At 38.8% G+C, this 21,636-nt stretch overlaps 2 protein-coding genes across 2 annotated transcripts in view; both read left to right on the forward strand.

Annotated features, from left to right (window-relative positions):
* The first annotated feature begins 14,697 nt into the window (after nt 1-14,697).
* On the forward strand, nt 14,698-17,299 carry LOC132142494 (zinc finger protein ZIC 2-like). Its single transcript, XM_059552406.1, has 3 exons — nt 14,698-15,943; nt 16,336-16,499; nt 16,611-17,299. Exons 1-3 carry the CDS (start codon nt 15,016-15,018, stop codon nt 16,797-16,799), a joined length of 1,281 nt encoding a protein of 426 aa, XP_059408389.1. The 5' UTR covers nt 14,698-15,015; the 3' UTR covers nt 16,800-17,299.
* Nucleotides 17,300-17,644: 345 nt separating this feature from the next.
* The window catches only part of LOC132142495 (propionyl-CoA carboxylase alpha chain, mitochondrial-like), a 73,726-nt gene continuing 69,734 nt past the window's right edge, over nt 17,645-21,636 (forward strand). The window contains exons 1-2 of the mRNA XM_059552407.1: nt 17,645-17,929; nt 18,849-18,920. Of these exons, the coding sequence (XP_059408390.1) occupies nt 17,876-17,929; nt 18,849-18,920 (126 nt within the window). The 5' untranslated portion in view covers nt 17,645-17,875. The remainder of the gene's footprint in view (nt 17,930-18,848; nt 18,921-21,636) is intronic.

A 21,636-nucleotide genomic window follows, 5' to 3' on the forward strand; every position in this document is an offset into this window, starting at 1 on the left:
ATATATATATATATATATTCGTATTTATATATACTTTATATAGTAAACGCGTTTCTTAAATATATAAATGTGCGTATTTATTTATACATAGAAATATACACAGTACACATGCATATATTATGTAAACAAACTTTTATTTTGGATGTGATTAATCATGATTAATTGATTTTACAGTACACACAAAAAAAAATGAGGGGGAAAGGAAATCAGATTTATTCTTGATTTCTTTTCAGCATTTTAATGGTCTTCATTAATATATTAATATATTGATATTGATATAATTATAAAAATATATGAAATTGACCACTGTTTCAAGCCATTGATTTTAATTAAATGTATTGGTTATGAGCCATCTATAGATCCATTATTTGTTTATTTTTCCTTCCATGTATTTTATGCCTGTTAGGCATTCATTCATTCATTCATTCATTCATTCATTCATTCATCAAATGTGTAGCCATAACAAAAAAATATCAAACAATTTAAGTTTATAGACAATAATTTCTAAAATACTTAATATGACGGTCTGCTTTGATCTAGTATGTGTAGTGAAAAACATCAGTAGAATCTCAGTGTGACCTCTCTGATGGAGAGTGTTTATGATCCAACCCTCTGACTTCACTTTATTGCTTCTGCATATATATATATATATATATATATATATATATATATATATATATATATATATATATATATATACATACATAAATAAATGTCATCTTCTCATATATGCTTCAAATGAAAACGTCTAATGAGAGTATTTCACAACCAACTCTTTTTTTTTTCTCAGTTCTGATGCAAAACCGCAATGAATTTGCAGTGAACCAGATGTTTAAAATTAGTAAATCATATAGTGTCACTGTGCGAACCCATAATAACCTGGGAAGAAACTGGCATTATGACCTGAAACAATCTTAACAGCTAAAGACTCCATTAGTGTCTTCTTTGCCTGTGGCTCCAGCATTTGTCTGTGTTAACTTGCGGTTATGTGAAGATAATGCTGAACTAAAGGCTATGAAACACTATTGTATTGTGCTCCATCACCTGCTATCCACAGATGCCCGGCGGGTGAGAGCCTCCTCTGATGTGGATGGCCTAAGGCCATGTGTCGTCCATCTTGGTAACCTTTGTCTCTATAGGCATTGTTCCCTGACCTTTAGCCTCTTCAGAGCTTCTTCGGCCAGATCATCAGTTCCTCTGTCCCCAATTCTTTAGCCGATACTCGAAGATGACGTAAATGCAGAGCACTAATTATGTGTCACCATACTTGGCCACATATCACAATCACTTTTTCACTTTATAAACATGTCATAAATATGTTATAACCATGTTACAACAAACTTGCACACTCTTACTATGGTTAAGCACTTTATAATTAATTGTGACATTTTACCAGTAAAAACAATTCAAAGTGATCTAAAATATATTATAAGACAGTAATGTTGATTTATTGTAACATGTTGATTTAGATGTGGTTTTCTAGTACCACATTCTCTCCATCAGTTTTATAATCTCTCTCAGATCGCCCCCATGGTGAAATGATCTCCTGAGATCGAGAAACATTTAATCTGTCCCCTTCAGCCTGTATGTGCCTCTCTCTCCAGCAGAGAGCATGTATTGAAGCTGGTCTCACACCTATGGTCAATGCTATGAAGGCTCCTGTGGTCAGATAATCACAGCTGCCACATAGTTAACACACAGCACTACAATGATTCAAGCTGGAATGATTCTGGAAGAGGGGGAAAGGTGTATACATGCAGCTTTATTTACGCTCTATTTCATGAAAAGTAATGCTTCGTTTGACTTTTCGGAGATCATCTACTCTACCCTGTGGTTACTTGTGACCTACTTTCTGTATGATCTGAATTTCTGCGTATTGAATTGTAGAATATTGAATTTGATGTTCTGAATTTCCTCTTCATCTTCAAAACTTGAAGCTGTATTTTTAAAAACTGGATATTTGCAGTCTAAGAAACAAAACATTCGCTGTTTGAAAATACATGTCTATAAAACTGCTATAAATAAAAAAAGTTAGTTGTGTTGTTTATTTAAAAAACAAAAAACAAATCTAACTCAGAACGATGCTAAATGCCACTTGGAAATGATTACAATTTATACAATACAAATTCAAATAGTTTTGTCATAAGCTATTAAGTATAAGTATAAAGTATAACTTTTCTATGAGAATATGTTAAAATGTAATTTATTAATGTGATGCGAAACTGAAATTTCAGCAAGCATTACTCCAGGCTTCAGTGTTACACGATCCTTCAGAAATCATTCTAATATGTTGATTTGTTGCTCGATAAACATTTTATATCAATATTGAAAAACATATATTTTTCGGGATTGTTTGATGAATAGAAAGTTCAAAAGAACAGCAGAAATCATTGTAACAAATGTCTTTACTGTCACTTTGATTAATTTATTGCATCCTTTATGAATAAATGTATTCATTTCATAAAATCATAAATACAAGAACTACATTGTAAATAAAATAGCAACCATATCGTTTTTATGCCCTTGAAAAAGATGTTTTGTAAAAAAGACCTAAATAAGACCCGAGCTAGGTTATTCAAACCCGCTATGTCTGTTTCAATATAACATTTCTGAGATGTATACGTTATATATTACATCTCTAAGCTGTTAGAACTTTTTTAGAGGGTAGTATTACCATATTACATATTCTAAAGGCAACAAAAAGACTTTTCATGAAATAGAGCGTAAATAAAGCTACATGTATACACCTTTCCCTCTCTTCCAGAATCATTCCAGCTTGAATCATTGTAGTGCTGTGTGTTAACTATGTGGCAGCTGTGATTATCTGACCACAGGAGCCTTCATAGCATTGACCATAGGTGTGAGACCAGCTTCAATACATGCTCTCTGCTGGAGAGAAAGGCACATACAGGCTGAAGGGGACAGATTAAATGTTTCTCGATCTCAGGAGATCATTTCACCATGGGGGCGATCTGAGAGAGATTATAAAACTGATGGAGAGAATGTGGTACTAGAAAACCACATCTAAATCAACATGTTACATTAAATCAACATTACTGTCTTATAATATATTTTAGATCACTTTGAATTGTTTTTACTGGTAAAATGTCACAATTAATTATAAAGTGCTTAACCATAGTAAGAGTGTGCAAGTTTGTTGTAACATGGTTATAACATATTTATGACATATTTATAAAGTGGAAAATGTGTAATAAGTAATATAAGTATAAGTATATAATTATATAATATAATTTAAGTAATAATTATAAAATAGGTAATAATGGTTTTTACACACACAAAAAGGGTTGAATGGTGGCTCCAAATCACTAGAATTTAGAAATAACTTTTACTTTACCTTGAGATCACATTAAAAAAAAAGTAATGTTCTTCTGTAGGCTATTGTGCAAATGTCAAAAAAAAAATCTGAACTATGGAAAAGTTATACAATATGTATAATCTTATATATATATATATATATATATATATATATATATATATATATATATATATATATATATATATATATATATATACTTATCTTAAAGAGTGCACTGCAGAATCCCACAGTGCTGGAGCTCATTCACTCCTGAAACACAGGTGGGATGGTGTTTCTCCCTACAGTGGTTCTGGGCTGTCCTGTTTATCAATGCTGATATTATGCTAAGCCCTCCAAACTACCCTTTATAATATATGGTTGCCATAGCAGCATTATTCCTGGGGAGTAGAAATTTCAAATGAGAGGCTTTTAGGGGTTTGAACCTCAAATTGTATGTGTGTGTGTGTGAGAGAGTGTGTGTCTTTGAGAAAAATGGACAAGAAAAAAGAGATGAACTGTGATTATGAAACACTTTTTATTGTATTCATGCAAATGTGCCAGATGTGTCAGCTTTCCCATTCAGACGTCAGAGGCTAACCAAACTTAAATTTCAGCTGACAGGAGATCTTTTATGACTTTTTTTATTGATGAGTTTACAGTAAATATTTAGTCTTATAGATGTCTTTTTTATTGGCAGTCTGATGCCAGCTGTACTGTTCTTAGTGTAGTTTATTTTTAGAGCCACTAGATGGTGCTAGTCCATTTATGTTTATTGATGTTGTCAGAGAGAGTAACCTCTGACCTTAATTGCAGTCATCTTGTTTTACTCAGTTGATTCTGATAATCACACGGTTAAAGCAGCTCAATCTCTTCATCATCCTTGCAAACATTTATAGAAGCTTTGTCTGTAAGTATTAATGTGTTTATTAGAAGCTTGTTTTTTCATCTTTTGTTGGAATTAGTGCCAGTAATTTAAGGATGAAACTGATATTAATAGAGACTTTTCAGTACGATGTTACATGCATCTAGATTATTATTGTAACGTTATATATTATGTTCAGTTATACCTTAAGCGAACTGTTACAATTATTAATGTACAGTCTTTGGAAAACTACTTTTTCCTTTTTTCTGTATTTCAGTTTTACTCTGTTCCACTTGCATTTGAAGTGGTGGTGTCAATAAATCCATGCTTCAGTTCAACTGTCTTGTGGAAGGAGTCATCTATCTGTCTAGTTGAAGAAGGGGAACTCTTTTACGAGGGCAGAATAGTAAAAAGACACTTAACGGTGATTGCTGCATCAGTGATTGAGATTTCAAGCCCTGCTTTCATATCAGAATGTCATCGAAAGAGAAACATAGTCTGAAAACCAGATCAGTGACTTCACGATCATCAAGACATTCAAGCAAGTCAGCAGCAAGCGTGGCTGCATTAGAGGCTCGTGCAAAGGCAGAAGCAGCACTGACTAGAGCCACATATGCACAAAAGGAGATAGAAGTGAGAGTGAAGCAAGCTCAAGTGCAAGCTCAGCTTAAAGTAGAGGAGACTCGTTTAGATGCTACACTGAATGCTCTCCATCATGAAAGCGAAGCAGAAGCTGCTGCAGCTGAGGCATTAGTGTTTGAGGCAGCTGCAGATACCGGGGAAATAGAACAGCAATCTGAAAGCAAAGAGCCCCATTCTTCACATGAGTCATTGGAAAGGACTAAGAAATATGTAGAAGATCAGCATAGATATAATAAAGAGATGCAGATACCAAGGCTTCCAGAGAACTCTGTTCCTAATACTGTACACAAGCCGCTAGCTCCATTCTGTGTTGATCAGCCACAGACTGTTTCCTTCAATCAGAATAGTCCTTTTCAGGACTTGCCGGAGAGACAACGTTCTGCTCGTGTTCTCACTCACTCTGAGACACTCCTCAGCTGCCACCCCATGCATACTCAAGCTGAATCAGTCAAGCATGCAGGCGAGATCACATCACAGTTTAAATCCACATTGCATGATGCTTCAGCTCCAAGACACAACATTAAATTGACAAGCCACTCACCCTCAAATCACAATGAGTCCCATACTGCTCACTCAAATGTATTTGAACTCGCAAAGTTCCTGGCTCGCCGTGATCTTTTGACAGGTGGACTCTCAAGGTTTAATGATAAGCCTGAGAACTATTGGGCATGGAAGTCTAGCTTTTGCAATGCTATTGAAGGGCTCGATCTTAAGCCTAGTGAAGAACTCGACCTGCTCATAAAGTGGCTTGGCCCTGATTCTACTGAGCATGCAAGACGCATCAGGTCGGTTCACATCAATTATCCAGACGTTGGCCTCAGCATGGTCTGGAAACGGCTAGAGGAATGTTACGGCTCTGCCGAAGCCATGGAGGCAGCGCTCTTTAACAAACTTGAGCATTTCCCAAAGCTGTCTACCAAGGACCCTCAACGTCTCAGAGAGTTAGGGGACCTACTTCTTGAGCTGCAGGCAGCAAAAGCAGAAGGTTATCTACATGGCTTGACCTTCCTGGATACGGCACGTGGCCTCAGCTCCATATTAGAAAAACTCCCATATAGCCTACAAGAGAAATGGATGTTGCAGGGAACTCGTTATAAACAAGAGAATGGTGTCAGCTTTCCCCCTTTTTCATTCTTCTGCGATTTTATTCATTGTGAGGCCCGCATGAGGAATGATCATAGCTTTAACATGAGTATGCACACTGTTGCACCATCTAAAGGTGAGAGATTCTTCTCAAAGACAATCAGAGCTCCTGTTACAGTTCACAAGACAGAAATAGACAATGCCACACAAAAGGACGAATTTAACAAGACAAGTGACAACCTCAACAGACAATGTCCTATACATAAAAAGCCACATCCCCTCAGAAAGTGTAGAGGTTTTAGGGAAAAGACCTTGCAGGAACGGAAAGCTTACCTCCGAGAGAATTCCATATGCTTTAGATGCTGCTCCTCAACTACACACCAGGCAAAGGACTGTACAGTGTTAATCCAGTGCTCTGAATGCAATAGCGACAAGCATATAGCTGCACTTCACTATGGCCCAGCCCCCTGGTCAAAAAAGGAAGATAACAGCCCCTCTACAAGCTATGGCGGGGAGCAAGAAGAGTTGCCTCCCTCCCCAATCGCTACATCCACCTGCACAGAAGTGTGTGGAGATCACAACAGTGGAAAGTCCTGCTCAAAGATCTGCCTGGTAAATGTGTACCTGGAAGGTGAGCCTCAGAACAAACAAAGGGTTTATGCAATCATAGATGATCAGAGTAATCGATCCCTGGCGAGATCTGCCTTCTTTGAGATGTTTAATGTTGCAGACAATGCATCACCTTACACACTCAGGACGTGTGCCGGTGTCACGGAGGCTGAAGGGCGTAGAGCGGAAGGATTTATGGTGGAGTCCTTTGATGGAAAGACATGCCTTGCTCTTCCATCCCTCATTGAATGCAACCTCATCCCAAATAACAGAGCAGAGATTCCTACTCCAGACGCAGCACAATACCACAACCACCTAAGATCAGTAGCCTCCAAAATTCCATGTCTAGATCCCAAGGCCAAAATTCTGCTTCTTCTCGGAAGAGACCTCATTCAGGCGCACAAGGTGCTGGAACAATGCAACGGACCACAACATGCTCCCTTCGCTCAGAGGTTGGCCCTTGGGTGGGTGATAGTTGGAGATGTATGCCTCAATGGAGCTCACAAGCCTTCGTCAGTGGATGTTTTCAAAACTCATATACTAGGAAATGGGCGTCCCAGCTACATGAGTCCATGTCCAAACAGTATGCATGTGAAAGACCATTTCAACCGTCATAATGAGCCTCAGATATCCTCTGCCCTGAACCTTAAACAGAGAAGCTTGCCCATACATGATGAATGTCCCATAGGCGAATCAGTTTTCTGCAACACTAAGAATGACGACAAACCAGCTCCCTCTATGGATGACCTTGCCTTCCTGAACATTATGGAAAGAGAGTTCCATCAGGATGAGTCAAATAGCTGGGTTGCCCCACTTCCGTTCCGTAGCCCACGGCAACACCTCCCTAATAACAAGATTCAGGCCAGCAAACGGCTCACTTTTCTGACTCGTAAGCTTGAAAAATACCCTGAGGTAAAGGAGCACTTTGTTGATTTTATGCAAAAGATACTTGAGAATGGGCATGCAGAGTTGGCACCACGATTACAGAATGATGAAGAGTGCTGGTATCTGCCAATGTTCGGGGTGTACCATCCAAAGAAGCCTGGCCAGATAAGAGTAGTGTTCGACTCTAGTGCTCGACATGAAGGTGTATCATTAAATGATGTCCTCCTTACTGGCCCTAATGTAAACAATAGTCTTTTGGGAGTTCTACTGCGGTTCAGGAAGGAACGTGTGGCAGTGATGGCTGATATCCAGCAAATGTTCCATTCCTTTGTGGTCACAAAAGAGCATCGGAACTTTCTACGCTTCCTTTGGTATGACAACAATGACTTAAACAACAAGGTATTGGAGTACCAGATGCGAGTTCATGTTTTTGGTAATAGCCCGTCACCAGCAGTTGCCATATATGGGCTCAGGAGAGCTGCCCTCTCAGGTGAAAAAGACTATGGACCAGAGGCAAGACACTTTGTGGAAAGGAACTTTTATGTGGATGATGGACTTACTTCCCTCCCCACAGAAGAGAAAGCCATCAAGCTGCTCAAAGCCACCCAGGAAATGCTGGCTCTGTCTAATCTTCATCTTCACAAGATTGCCTCCAACAAAGTGGAGGTCATGAAAGCATTTCTTGCAGAGGACCTTGCAAAGGAGATTAAGAATCTGGATCTGAGCACTGGCCTCCCTCCAGTTCACAGAAGTTTGGGGGTGAGCTGGAATTTGTCTGAGGATATGTTCATTTTCCAGGTTGCAGACCAGGTGAAACCTTACACCAGACGTGGGGTTCTGTCTACGATTAACAGTTTGTTTGACCCACTTGGGTTTGCTGCACCTGTCGTCCTTCAGGGAAGACTCCTGCTCAGAGCGCTTACCACAGGGTCTTGTGACTGGGATGCACCTCTGCCTGATGAGAAATATAAGGAATGGAAGGTTTGGAGAGATTCATTAAAGGAGCTTGAGTGTGTCAAAATTCCCCGCACATATGCCACTATCTCTCTCAGTCAAACACAAGGCAAAGAGATGTGCGTCTTCTGTGATGCATCCACAAATGCTATTGCAGCTGTTGCTTACATCAGGGTTACCGATATGAGCGGAAATGTAGAAGTTGGCTTCATCTTTGGTAAGGCTAAACTAGCTCCCCTACTTGAGATCTCTGTCCCCAGACTTGAGCTGTGTGCAGCTGTTCTAGCTGTGGAAATAGCTGAAACCATTGAAGATGAGATTGACACCAAGCTGGATGCTGTAACATTCTATTCTGACAGTAAGGTCGTCTTAGGCTACATTTGTAATGAATCCAGGAAATTCTATGTGTATGTCAACAATAGAGTGCAAAGGATACGGAAATCTACACGCCCTGAACAGTGGAAATACGTACCTACCGATCAAAACCCTGCCGACCATGCCACAAGATCAGTTAAGGCAGCTGACCTTCCCCGTAGCATGTGGCTGACTGGTCCAACATTCTTGACTAAATCAACACAGCCTGAAACTCACATGGGTCTCTTCAGTATGATCGACCCAGAAGTAGACATTGAAGTACGTCCTCAAGTCACTTCTTGCGCTACACATACTTCAAGAAAGGAGTTAAACCCCAAACGGTTCGAAAGATTCTCAAGCTGGCGATCACTGACTCATGCAATAGCAAGACTTGTGCACATAACTCACTCCTTCAAGCAGGATAGTAACAAGAGTACTTGCAGGGGCTGGCATATATGTGACAAACCCTGCTCAGTTCAAGATCTAGAAAAGGCCAAGTCTGTTATCATCCACAGCGTGCAAACAGAAGCCTTCTCTGAGGAATTGAAATGCCTTCAAACAGGCACAGCGATTTCCAATCAAAGCCCTCTCTTTAAACTATCCCCCTACATTGACAGTTTTGGCGTACTCAGGGTTGGCGGACGCCTTTCAGAAGCAAACCTTAGAAGAGATGAAGTGTGTCCTCTAATTCTCCCTGGTCGTTGTCACATCACATCACTGCTCATTCAACATTATCATAAACAGGTCGAACATCAGGGACGCGTCTTCACTGAGGGTGCAGTGAGAGAGGCTGGTTTCTGGATCATAGGTGGTAAGAGACGCATCAGTAGTATGATCTTTCAATGTGTTCAGTGTCGCAGACTGCGGGGAAAGATTTTGATTCAGAAGATGTCTGACCTACCTCCTGAACGGCTCAGTATGGACCCTCCATTCTCCTTTGTAGGGTTGGATGTTTTCGGGCCTTGGATGGTCACCTCACGTCGAACTAGAGGAGGACAAGCGAACTCCAAACGCTGGGCAGTGCTGTTTACATGTATGAGCACTAGGGCCATACATATCGAAGTCATAGAGTCGATGGATAGCTCCAGCTTTATAAATGCTCTCCGCAGATTCTTCGCTGTTCGAGGTCCAGCAAAGCAGTTGCGGTCGGACTGTGGCACCAACTTTGTTGGAGCATGCAAGGAGTTGAAGATGGAGTCAGTCACAGAAGACAGAAGGGTACAAGAGTATCTGAGTGACATTGGATGTACTTGGGTGTTCAACCCTCCCCACTCATCTCACATGGGTGGAAGTTGGGAACGTATGATCGGAGTCTCAAGGCGGATCCTTGAATCCATGCTACAAGGTCTTGGACCATCAAAGTTGTCCCATGAGGTTTTGACAACCTTCATGGCTGAAGTCACAGCCATAGTAAATGCTCGTCCCCTGGTACCTGTATCCACAGATCCAGACGCTCCATTTATTCTGTCCCCAGCAACTCTACTCACTCAAAAGACTTCTGTAGTACCTTCTCCATCAGGTGAATTTGGAGAAAAGGACCTCTTCAGTCGTCAGTGGAGGCAAGTCCAAGGCTTGGCCACTACATTCTGGCATCGCTGGAGAAAGGAATATCTTGCAACCTTACAAGGCCGAAGAAAATGGCAGAATGAGAGCGGCAATCTTCAAGTGGGAGACGTTGTGCTATTGAAAAACAGTCAAGCCAAAAGGAATGACTGGCCCATGGGAATGGTATTGAAGACATTTCCTGGGAGAGATGGGCGAGTGAGGAAAGTTGAGGTCAAGATGGTCAAAGAGGGATCATCTAAGGTGTTTCTGCGACCTATATCAGATGTTGTCTTACTGTTGTCTCCTGAGACTGAATAGACAAGCTTAATTATGTTTAATGATGGCATCTTACAGATACCAGACGGGGAGTGTACTGTTCTTAGTGTAGTTTATTTTTAGAGCCACTAGATGGTGCTAGTCCATTTATGTTTATTGATGTTGTCAGAGAGAGTAACCTCTGACCTTAATTGCAGTCATCTTGTTTTACTCAGTTGATTCTGATAATCACACGGTTAAAGCAGCTCAATCTCTTCATCATCCTTGCAAACATTTATAGAAGCTTTGTCTGTAAGTATTAATGTGTTTATTAGAAGCTTGTTTTTTCATCTTTTGTTGGAATTAGTGCCAGTAATTTAAGGATGAAACTGATATTAATAGAGACTTTTCAGTACGATGTTACATGCATCTAGATTATTATTGTAACGTTATATATTATGTTCAGTTATACCTTAAGCGAACTGTTACAATTATTAATGTACAGTCTTTGGAAAACTACTTTTTCCTTTTTTCTGTATTTCAGTTTTACTCTGTTCCACTTGCATTTGAAGTGGTGGTGTCAATAAATCCATGCTTCAGTTCAACTGTCTTGTGGAAGGAGTCATCTATCTGTCTAGTTGAAGAAGGGGAACTCTTTTACGAGGGCAGAATACCAGCAGTAAACTACATGTCAAATGTGAGATTCTCACAGACTCCAGTGAGGGTGATGCAGCGGAGGAAAGATTTGTTTGTTTTTCTGCACAAGTCTGTAGTCGTGTTCTTCTGTCAATTCTGAATATGAGTGGCTCCATCCTTTCTTCACTCTCTTCATTTTCTGCCGCTCACTTTGCAGTTGTGGTTCCCTCACTGATTTTGCCCACACAGATTTTGACAGAGAGAGAGAGAGAGAGAGAGAGAGAGAGAGAGAGAGAGAGAGAGATCCGCTTGACAGTGCAGAAACATTAAACAGGTATAGGTGATTCAGCTCATTAATGCATCTGTAAGTTGTACAGCACTGAATGATGAGCACATTTACACACACACACACACACACACACACACACACACACACACACACACACACACACACACTGTGTAGTAATAGGCTTTTGAATATGAAGTAGAGCTTTACAAATGTGTGTGCATGTTTGTGTGGGATCACACATTTAGCAAATTGTTTAATGGGGACATTTTGCACCTTTTATTCAATATCAGGAAGTAGTATACAGGGGCTATTCTAGGATTTTCATTTTAGGGTGGCTCAGCCTCCAATGAGGGTATAATAATAATAATAGGCTAAATAAATACAAACTAATAGGGTAGACTACTAAACTGTATTGCACAGATGAGTATGATATTTGAGAAACGAATAAGCCAAATACAAATCTTCCCCATCACACACACACACAAGTTTTCTCTCCGTTCACCCCTCATCACACCATCAGAAATGATTAAACATGTGACAGACATTAGGCAGGATACTTTGTCTGTGGGTTGAAGAACGCGCTGAAGGTCGGGGAGGAGCCGAACTCTGCCGCCGTTTTTTGAATGAAATTTAAAGGAAACTGAGGTGATCAGGAATTATTGTACAGTTTATGGAGCTTATCGCAGAACTTTGGGCTGAGCAGAAAGCCCCCCTTAAATGGTCTAGCGACGCCCATGTCACAGTGATTGTCATGTGGGAGACACCGTTTAACAGATCCTGGGATCATTACCCAGATTTACAAGTTAAACACAGATAGCCCTTAAACATAAATTAAATTATGCGTAATTGAGTTTACAGTTGTTTTAAAACTTCTGGTTGAGCAGCCGTGCACATAAAACTGGCATCCATCCAGGATGAAAAAAAAAAAAAAAAATAATAATATTAATAATAATAATAATGACCACTTGTTCCAAAGTTCTCTTCTTTAACTTCCAACCCTTAATCTAGTTTTAAATAAACATTATTTTTTTTCTTAAAGGCTGTTAATTACCATTCAAATATGTAAGCCTGTTATTATTTTAAAAGTGTAAAATTACAAAACAATTATAAATATAAAACAAAATAATATATATTGCGATTAGGAATGTTTTAAAAGCCCACCGCCCCCTTCAGTCATTATTTTATATTTTTTATTTCACAATGAACAGTGGGTAAAATATAGGCTACTAAGTATGTATAAATATATGTCAAAATAATTTGAATAAATCACATCTGTAAAACATTTAAGATGAAACATGTTTTATTATGTTTTCTTTTTTTCTTTTTTTTTAAGGCGAGTGGTTGTGAAATGTATCAGTGCGCTGAAACGCCTCTAAACGTAAGAGCAACATTTTCAGTATTTACTCATAAGATTTCGTTTGAAAACAAGTTTCTATTATTGATTTACTTGGTAAACACTCTCCTTGTACAAAGATTAAAAAAACAAAAACAAAAAACTATCTGGTTTTAAATTTTCAAATCATAAAATAAAAATGTACTCAAATGTAAATGGTCCTTCAAGACAGACATAGCCTATGCTATATACATGAATAAGCCAGTTTAGTAACCTGCCCTTTACCAAGTTTGAAATATGTTCAAAACGGTTCACTGGACGAAAGATTATGACGTGCTGATGATAATTGATTTAATGAATCTATTTTGAATTCATTTACAGGTCAGTTGTTAAGAAGACCATGTGTTGGCTGACATTTAAACCTCGTTCTATTTAATGTCCTTCTTGAGAAACATGACAGGAAATATAGCCTATAATAAAGCCACGTTTGTCTTGAACATTTGTCGTTTCTTTATAATATCAGCGCAAAATAATGCTGAATTCTGAATGTCCTTTTATTATCATTTATTATCCGAGCCTGGGTTATTTTACATGACCAGTGGAGTACTAAATGTTTTTGAAATATTGTTGAAGTTGTTAGAAAAGGCGCAAAGGGTCAGTTGTTCTATTCTAACCTCTTGACATTGTTGCATTGTTGGTTTTATCCTCATGGCATAGCGGCGTCTCTCCGTCTGTGTGTGTCACCAGTTCAACCCTCGCCACGTAAATATGTGTCTAGAGGTTGATATCCTCTGAAGAGAAACAACTCATCCACAATGGAGACACTTCCCATCTCACTGCCGTTGTCAGGACAACCCGAGTGGCATCCGAGCCCATAATAAGTTTCAGTTCAAAGCCGGTGACTTAGACTCCCTCTTTACAACACTCTCATGTCCCTTCCTTCCTTCTCTTTCACTGCTCAATAATAACATCTAGACACAAATGAGAAGCTGGAGAGAAGGAGATGTGTTTTCCTATTAACTCTCGTTCTGTCAGAGATGATACAACACATCGAGGTCAAAATGGGTTCGATTAACATCAAATGTCATTAATGAGTTCACACTGTGTGGGATTCGAATTAAAAACCATTAGTAACATAATAAAATGTAAAAGTGATTCATAATTATCTATTTCACACGGCTCAAAACGTGACTTCGTGGGAAAAAACGATTTTGTGAAATTGCTAAAAACAATTTTATTTAGGCTATTAAAATCTTGACTCTGGACACCAAAACAGACATTTTCGTTAAATATTCGATTTTTAAAGATGAACCTAAAAGCAATCGTTTTATGCATTTGTGCATTTTGGTGATTCCCGAACAAAATGTTTACACAAACGAGGACGAATTCAACTCTGACATGGTGCAGGTCTAATAACGCAATAGCGCGCACTGCACAGATCTGCACCCAAACCAATGACAAAAACATTAAAACCTCATTCACTGATGTGTTATACCTAGGCGATGTTAGTTTATAATAAAAGCTTTGAATTAGAATGAGCTCACAAATGAAACTTCTACTCAGGACAACATTAAATCTCACAGTGAAGGATTTATCCAATCTGTTCAGTTTTTTACAGAAGTATATAAGAGAAACCTAGAAATGTGTGTTACAACTTATAAACCGAAATTCAAACCAAGTAATAGCCTAAATAATATTGTCATAAATCCACAGTGTTTTGTATTTCACTAACCCCCCCCCCCCCCCTCCCCTCACTTCAAGCACAGATTATTCTCTCGTAAACGCATAAAACTGGGCGGAACCACAAGAACCGTCAGCCTAGATTACTCACGGTGAGTAAACATTTGATTGGACAAGTGAACAGGATTTGGGAGTTACACAGACCAATGAGATCCTTAGATTTGGGAAACGGGGTTACAGTCGTGAGGGGGCGTGTGGTGCCTTGGAGAGACCCCAGAGATAAGCGCAGTCAGGAGCGCAAAAACACTCAGAAAACACGACGCACAGAGAACCCGCGCAACCGCTTCAAGTTTCACTTTGGCGCACGAATTATACCGATGTACAAATGTTGTACATTTCTGCAGCTTTTCCATCGTGCCAAAAGGATTTATTTGATATTACTCTGACCTCATCACTTGGTATGAATTGTAATTAACCGAATTACGGGCAATTAACAGCCAGTCAGTTGATTTATATTTACTTTTATTTGTAAACTCGGGTGTAGTCGCATCTTGTAATCAAAATTCGTGGTGATGTTACTGGATGCCGGCCACCAAATCTCTAGTTTAGGGGTTGGCACGTTCACAAGGCATCACTCGGCTGTGAGCGAGACACAGGACAGAGATATGAGTTTCATGGAATCGGCACATATTGGCGCGTTCAAACTGAACCACCCCGATTTGTCCCCGGGTCAGAGCGCAGCGTTTGCGCCCCAAGCAACCAGCTATTCCGCAGCCGCTCTTGGAGCGCATGCGGCTGCGCACGCTGCCTCGTACGCCACTTCCACGTTTAACTCCACCAGGGAGTTTCTCTTGCGCAGCCGAGGCTTTGGAGATTCGACTCCGGGCAGCGGACAACACCCCATCTTCAGCTCCACAGCAGGGCCTCTCCATCACTCTCACCCAGAAGGCCAGGGCCACCTACATTTCCCCGGAATCCACGAGCAGCATGGGTCCCATCACAGCTCTCCAAACATCCTGAACGGACGCCTTGGATTACCCGGTGAGGTTTTCGGGCGAACGGAACAGTATCACCAAGTGCCCAATGCACGGGCCGATCCTTACAGTCAGTATGGCCTAAATATGAGCATGAACATGGCGCACCATCCTGGAGCATTCTTCCGCTACATGCGACAACAGTGCATCAAACAAGAGCTCATTTGTAAATGGATCGACCCGGAGCTTGGTGACCCCAAAAAATGCTGCAGCAAAACTTACAGCACAATGCACGAGCTGGTCACACATGTGTCCACGGAGCATATCGGTGGGCCAGAACAGTGTAACCACATCTGTTTCTGGGAAGACTGTCCACGGGAAAGCAAGCCATTCAAAGCAAAATACAAACTAGTGAATCATATCCGAGTGCACACGGGAGAGAAACCCTTCGCGTGCCCCTTCCCGGGATGCGGCAAGGTGTTCGCGCGCTCAGAGAATCTGAAAATACACAAACGGACACACACAGGTGATTATTTATCGATGTTCTTTTAAATACGATATTTTATTTTTTGTACATTTTACGTGGTTTTAAATGTTCATTTCAGTTCCAAATTCAAAACTTTGAACTTGCTCAGTCTTCAGTAATGCCATACAACACTTCCTCCAGTGCTTGTTACAAGCTGGTGTCTCAGCAGTCAGTAGACAAGCTAGTCTAAGGGTAGAAATCATATAGTGGTTTTACAATTAAAGGTTGATGATTTTGTAAGTGTGAATTGCTCTGAAATTTGAATGCGTTATTTGGTTGCGCATCACCCCTTTTACAGCATCAAAATCAGCCCACAACAGTATATCATTCATCGATTCTGCGTTCATCTAAAATAAGTTCACATCTAAATAGAAAATATTTTTGTTTTTCAGGCGAAAAACCGTTCCTGTGTGAATTCGACGGCTGCGACAGACGGTTCGCCAACAGCAGTGACCGGAAGAAGCACATGCACGTGCACACGTCTGACAAGCCATATCTGTGCAAACTGTGCGACAAGTCTTACACTCACCCCAGCTCTTTAAGGAAACACATGAAGGTGAGAATTCAATCCATCTGACAGCTACTCTTCGTTCAACAATCTGTTGCCTTGCATATATCATGGTTTAGTCCGATTGAACTGATTCGAACTGTTTGATGTCTTTTGTAGGTTCACGAGGATCATGGTCCAGTGGTCGACTCCTCTCCTACCGGAAGCTCCGGGTACGAGTCGTCCACTCCCTCCAATTTGATTTCTCCGTGCTCAGAAACGCACAACGCCATGTCTCCGGACTCCGCCGCGCTCAACAGCAGCGCACACAGCAGTTTAACCTCCACTTTTAGCGAGTGGTACGTTTAAGGACTTCGCCAAAAACGGCATATAAATGGAACTATTATTTGTAAGTAGTAAATGAGGCTTTATGTCCTCAGCATTCAGTGTTGCACTGTGACTGAAGTAGAAAAGTATTAGTCCATGTGATTAAAACGAAGGTTGTTTTCTTATATGAAGAATAAAATGTAATTTGGTCATTTGCCAAAGACGAAGGATGGATGTATATTTCTGACTGTAGAAATGTTTTACAGTAATGTGTTTGAACACAATATTTCTGTCATGATTATTAGATATATTTGACGTTACGTGATTGTACCTACCATAAAGTCCAAAAGATCCAAAGTGCCGAAGTCAAATGTAGTGCGTTAAAATGGAAACTTTTCTGTGAATGTATTTTATTGTATTATTTCCATGTATGTTACACATGTCTGGAAATCATCCACTCCGAGTAATTTTGAGAAAATCACCCTTGTTCTTAAATGATGGTATATCTTATATGTTTTATTAAAAATACTAAATATTTATGATAAACTCGTCGAATAAAATATGTACAGCATTGTTACCTTTAAAATTGTTATTCAGTTTCATCAGTTTTACGATTTCTCAGTTCTTGCGATAACTAGGCTAATGCTAATCCGTAAAAAAGTTGTTGACATTTGGCCTGAAAGTCCATATATAAAAGTAGACTAGCTGTATGATTGCCATTTTCAATAAAGTATAAATTATCACGGTTATTTTCAACATCCTTTGCAGTACTTTCAGGGAAGTGCCAATACAGAATAAAAATAAATAATAATAAACAGTAATTTGATTAATAATTTTACCTACCTGATCTGTTCGAAAAAATAAATGAATCGAACTTTAACAATCTTTAATGAATAGTCATACATTAGGGATTAGTGCAGATGTTCGAGCATAGTCTTCAAGGTCACGACGGTTTTTATCAGCAACCTGTCGTCCAACCTTCAGTTGTTCAGTTTCTCCCCTCCTCGAGCACATTTCGATCTCGGACACATCTGATTGGTCGGGAGGGCAAACACCCCCAAATTATGTGCGTTACGTCATAAGAGCGCGCCGCTCTGCTGTGCGTAACTCCGATTATTATGGCGGCTTACAGAAGCGCTGCAGGATTTCAGAGAGTTTTTCATGCTGTTAAGGTAAGCTTTGGGATTTGAAGTCGCTGCATGATGGAAAACAATTCATACTACTAATCTAATGATTAGTCCAATTATTTTATTTGCCGTGTTATCTGTCTGAGCGTCCTGACATGCCGTGAAAGATCCGCGAGAACTTCACTTGACACGATATACGGACAGTTTCATTGATTCACAACGGTCAAGTATTATTTATGAAACATTAACTTACTCGCTCCTTATAAGTTTATGACGTGTCCTTCATTGTTAGCGTTGCTGAAATCACGACCAGATGTTTTTTTTTATCACTATTGACTGTGAATTCATGTCAATGTCAAAATGATCTCAGAAAGTGTTTAGCTGATGCAGCTGTGCCGATTGTATGTAAAGACAGTTTGTCTGTGCAGCGTAAATTTATTGAATATTTGACTGAAAGATTCCTAATAATAAATTTGAAAACCGATTATGTCTGGTTGGATTTATCAATGACAGTCAGTCATTCAGTCAGTTCTTTCTGCTGATTCAAATTTTAAATCACAAAACTTGCCCGTTGTTGTTCAGAATAATATTTTGACCCTTTTATTACTGTCTATATATATATATATATATATATATATATATATATATATATATATATATATATATAAAATTCTGTGTCTTTCATGTTTCATTACTGTAACTGAACACAATGTTAGTGGTCCTAATACATTTGTCACTTGTGTTGAACAAAGTTTTATTAACCAGAGGTGCCCAGATTTTTTACTATGAAGGGTCAAAAGGTGAATAATTGAGGGCTGTGTGCTGTTTTGTGGGATGTTTGTGGTGGTGGGCCAAATCAAAGGTCATCACTGGTCACCTTTGGCCTGCGGGTCCTGTTTGGGCATCTCTGGTATAAACGGTTTTATTCAGTCAGCGGTGACAGCATTGTCTCTTTGTCTTTTAGCATGTCTGTCTTAAGCAGAGGTGCGGTGTTATAATCTGCCGGTACTCTACAGTGTATGACCCAAATGAGACGGTAAGTCTGATAATAGGAGTGTTTGACATTCATGGATGCTTCACTTTTCTTTACGTGTGCATCTTTGTTTCCTTTCTTACATCTTGGTGCATGAATAACATGCTATTTTAATGTTTTTATGTAATTTTTGTTTGTTAGACCATATAATAGGATCCAAGTGAAATTTGGGGTAATGAAAAAAAGAAATCATGGTGCTGTCTTTTATGTCAATTGACATGTCCTTCATGATGACAGAGGAAACCAGTGATTTTTATGTGTAGTTGGCATATTAGCAGTGATTAAAGCTCTGTGTACACTCGAGAGCTAGTTATTCATATGTACACTGTCAAAAGATTTTTTAAATGATTTTAAATAAAGTCTCTTCTGCTCATCATAGTTGCTTTTATTTGATCCAAACTACAGTAAAAACTTTAATATCGTTAAATATTATTAGAATTTTAAACTACTGTTTTCTATGTTTATATTATAAAATGTGATGTAAAGTTGAATTTTAGCAGCCATTACTCCAGTCTTCAGTGTTTTAATATGCTGGTTTGCTGATTAAGGAACATTTCAAATTATAAAAAATTTGAGGTATGTAAGATTTTTAAAGATATATATATATATAGAGAGAGGCTTATTTTCAGAGGATTTAGTTTATTGTTAATATTAGATATTTCTGCATATTAGTTGATCATTCGATCCTCATAGGCTGCAAACAGTTGCATAATTTTTGATAAAAAAATAATGGGATTGTTTTTAGTGAGAGTGATGAGTAGCATCTTTTCCAAGATGACGGACATGCCGACATGTCTGGAGCAGAATGTATCTACATATAGATATCCATGGAGGAAACACGGAAGCCTCAGTTATTTTGTGAAACATCCCATATATCAGGGTCAAAATTCTGTTCACATACTCCCTACACTGCCAGAAGCCTGTTGCATCCATGTAGCTTTGATGTTTCATTCTCCCATGATCAGTCTTTGCCTGGAGGTGTGTTTGTGTGTTGTGGGAGTGGGGGTGTAGCAATATGAGCAAATGGGAAATATGCTTTGAGTTTAGGAAAGTGTTCTTCAGTACACATTGCCCTAGGCTTATCTTGACACATGGTTTATAGCAGACACTTCCGTAAGTTTTTCCATAAATTGTTTACACGTGGCATACAACATGCAACATGCTTTAATCTTTAAGGCACACTAACATCCACCTTAAAAGTCAGAATCATCAAGGTCTCCCTCCTTTTAAACTTGTGTATGTTTATTAGTGCACTTCATGGAATAGATTTCAGGCTCATTCCATGTCAAATCAACCAAATTTTGGAAACATCCCATGCTCATTTTTGAATTTGTTAATAATAATAATTTATTTTATTTTATTTTATTAGTAGAAAGACAAACATAAATAGTGATGAAAGTTAATATATTAGATGTCAAAGATGTATATTTAAGGAATAATACATTATTTTGTAGAGAGGGGTCAAAATGACAATTTTCAACTTGGATTTGGAGCCAAATTACAGGGGGTAAAAAAAAATGACCTTAGAAAGATGGCAGCATCGTTATTTTATTTTTATACAGAGATTGGTAGGTCTATTAGTAAAATCTATTGACTTTAGCAATTTTTGGTTACACTTTATTTTAAGGTGTCCTTGCTAGAGTGTAATTATATATTTAAGTACTGAGTAATATTAGTTAACTGTTATAATATTAGTAATATTAGTAACTTAGTTAATTAGTTATGCATAAATAATTGTTCTTATAATTGTAAGTACATGTAACATGCATAACAAGCACGCCTTAAAATAAAAGTGTTACCCAATTTTTGTTTCATTATATGCCAACGGTGAAAGCACTACTCAAGTTTGGATGCCTGTAACTAAAGAAGTATTAAAGATATCTTAATATCCTTTTAGATTCTGGTTCTTAACGTTTATTTTGGTATCTTTATTTTAAAGGCCCTCGGTCGTTCAATCCCAGAGATACAGAGATCTTAATACGGCTCAATGAGTAAATTGGGAAATTGTACACATTTTTACATACAGTTGATACTTTTTTTTTTTTTTGAGAGAGAAATAGCTAAAGAGAAAATGATGTTGAAAGTAGAAATGTATCTTGTGGATTTCTGTGAACACAAATGCATGGAACATACCTGCCTGAGTACCATAAATATACATATAAAATAAGTTTGCATGCCTGTAACTCTAAAAGTATCCAAAATAGTTTAATATCCTTCTAGATTATCATTGTTAATAAACTTTCCTTTTGAAATATCAATTGTTCATCCCCATATAGTTCACACAGCTGCTTCTTACTGCATTTAAAGAGGAATGTCTGAAGAATAAATAATGTTTAATGAATAAGGGGCCGTTCACATATCGCGTCTTTTGCGTGCTCAAGCTCGTTATTTCCAATGTAGGCACGCGTTATGCGGGCTCATAATCGAAGCGACGCGCACGTGGTGCGACGCGCTCGTTTTTTCCAGGCACGTCCGCACCGCATCAAGTTAAAAACATCTCAACTTTTCAGAGAACGTTGAAAGCTCAGCCAAGATAAAGGAATTTTGAAATAAATTTAGTAGCAGAGCTACTGCAAGCGATTTTTAGTGTTGCAAATTCATTTATCCTTTGCTGAAATTTCCGTAGTTCGCCCAATTTGCGTATTGGAGACGCGAACCGTTTAAAACGATTCAGTTCGATTTGGTGAACTGGTTCAAAAAGATCCGGTTACATCGAATG

Source organism: Carassius carassius, chromosome 6 (assembly GCF_963082965.1).
Source record: "Carassius carassius chromosome 6, fCarCar2.1, whole genome shotgun sequence".
Taxonomy (NCBI): domain Eukaryota; kingdom Metazoa; phylum Chordata; class Actinopteri; order Cypriniformes; family Cyprinidae; genus Carassius; species Carassius carassius.

Bases quoted from the DNA above. Each gene is read 5' to 3' on its own strand.
- LOC132142494 (XM_059552406.1), top strand. From the start codon at position 15,016: ATGTTACTGGATGCCGGCCACCAAATCTCTAGTTTAGGGGTTGGCACG. The intron at 15,944-16,335 runs GTGATTATTTAT...TTTGTTTTTCAG, and splicing joins ACACAAACGGACACACACAG to GCGAAAAACCGTTCCTGTGT. The intron at 16,500-16,610 runs GTGAGAATTCAA...TGTCTTTTGTAG, and splicing joins CTTTAAGGAAACACATGAAG to GTTCACGAGGATCATGGTCC.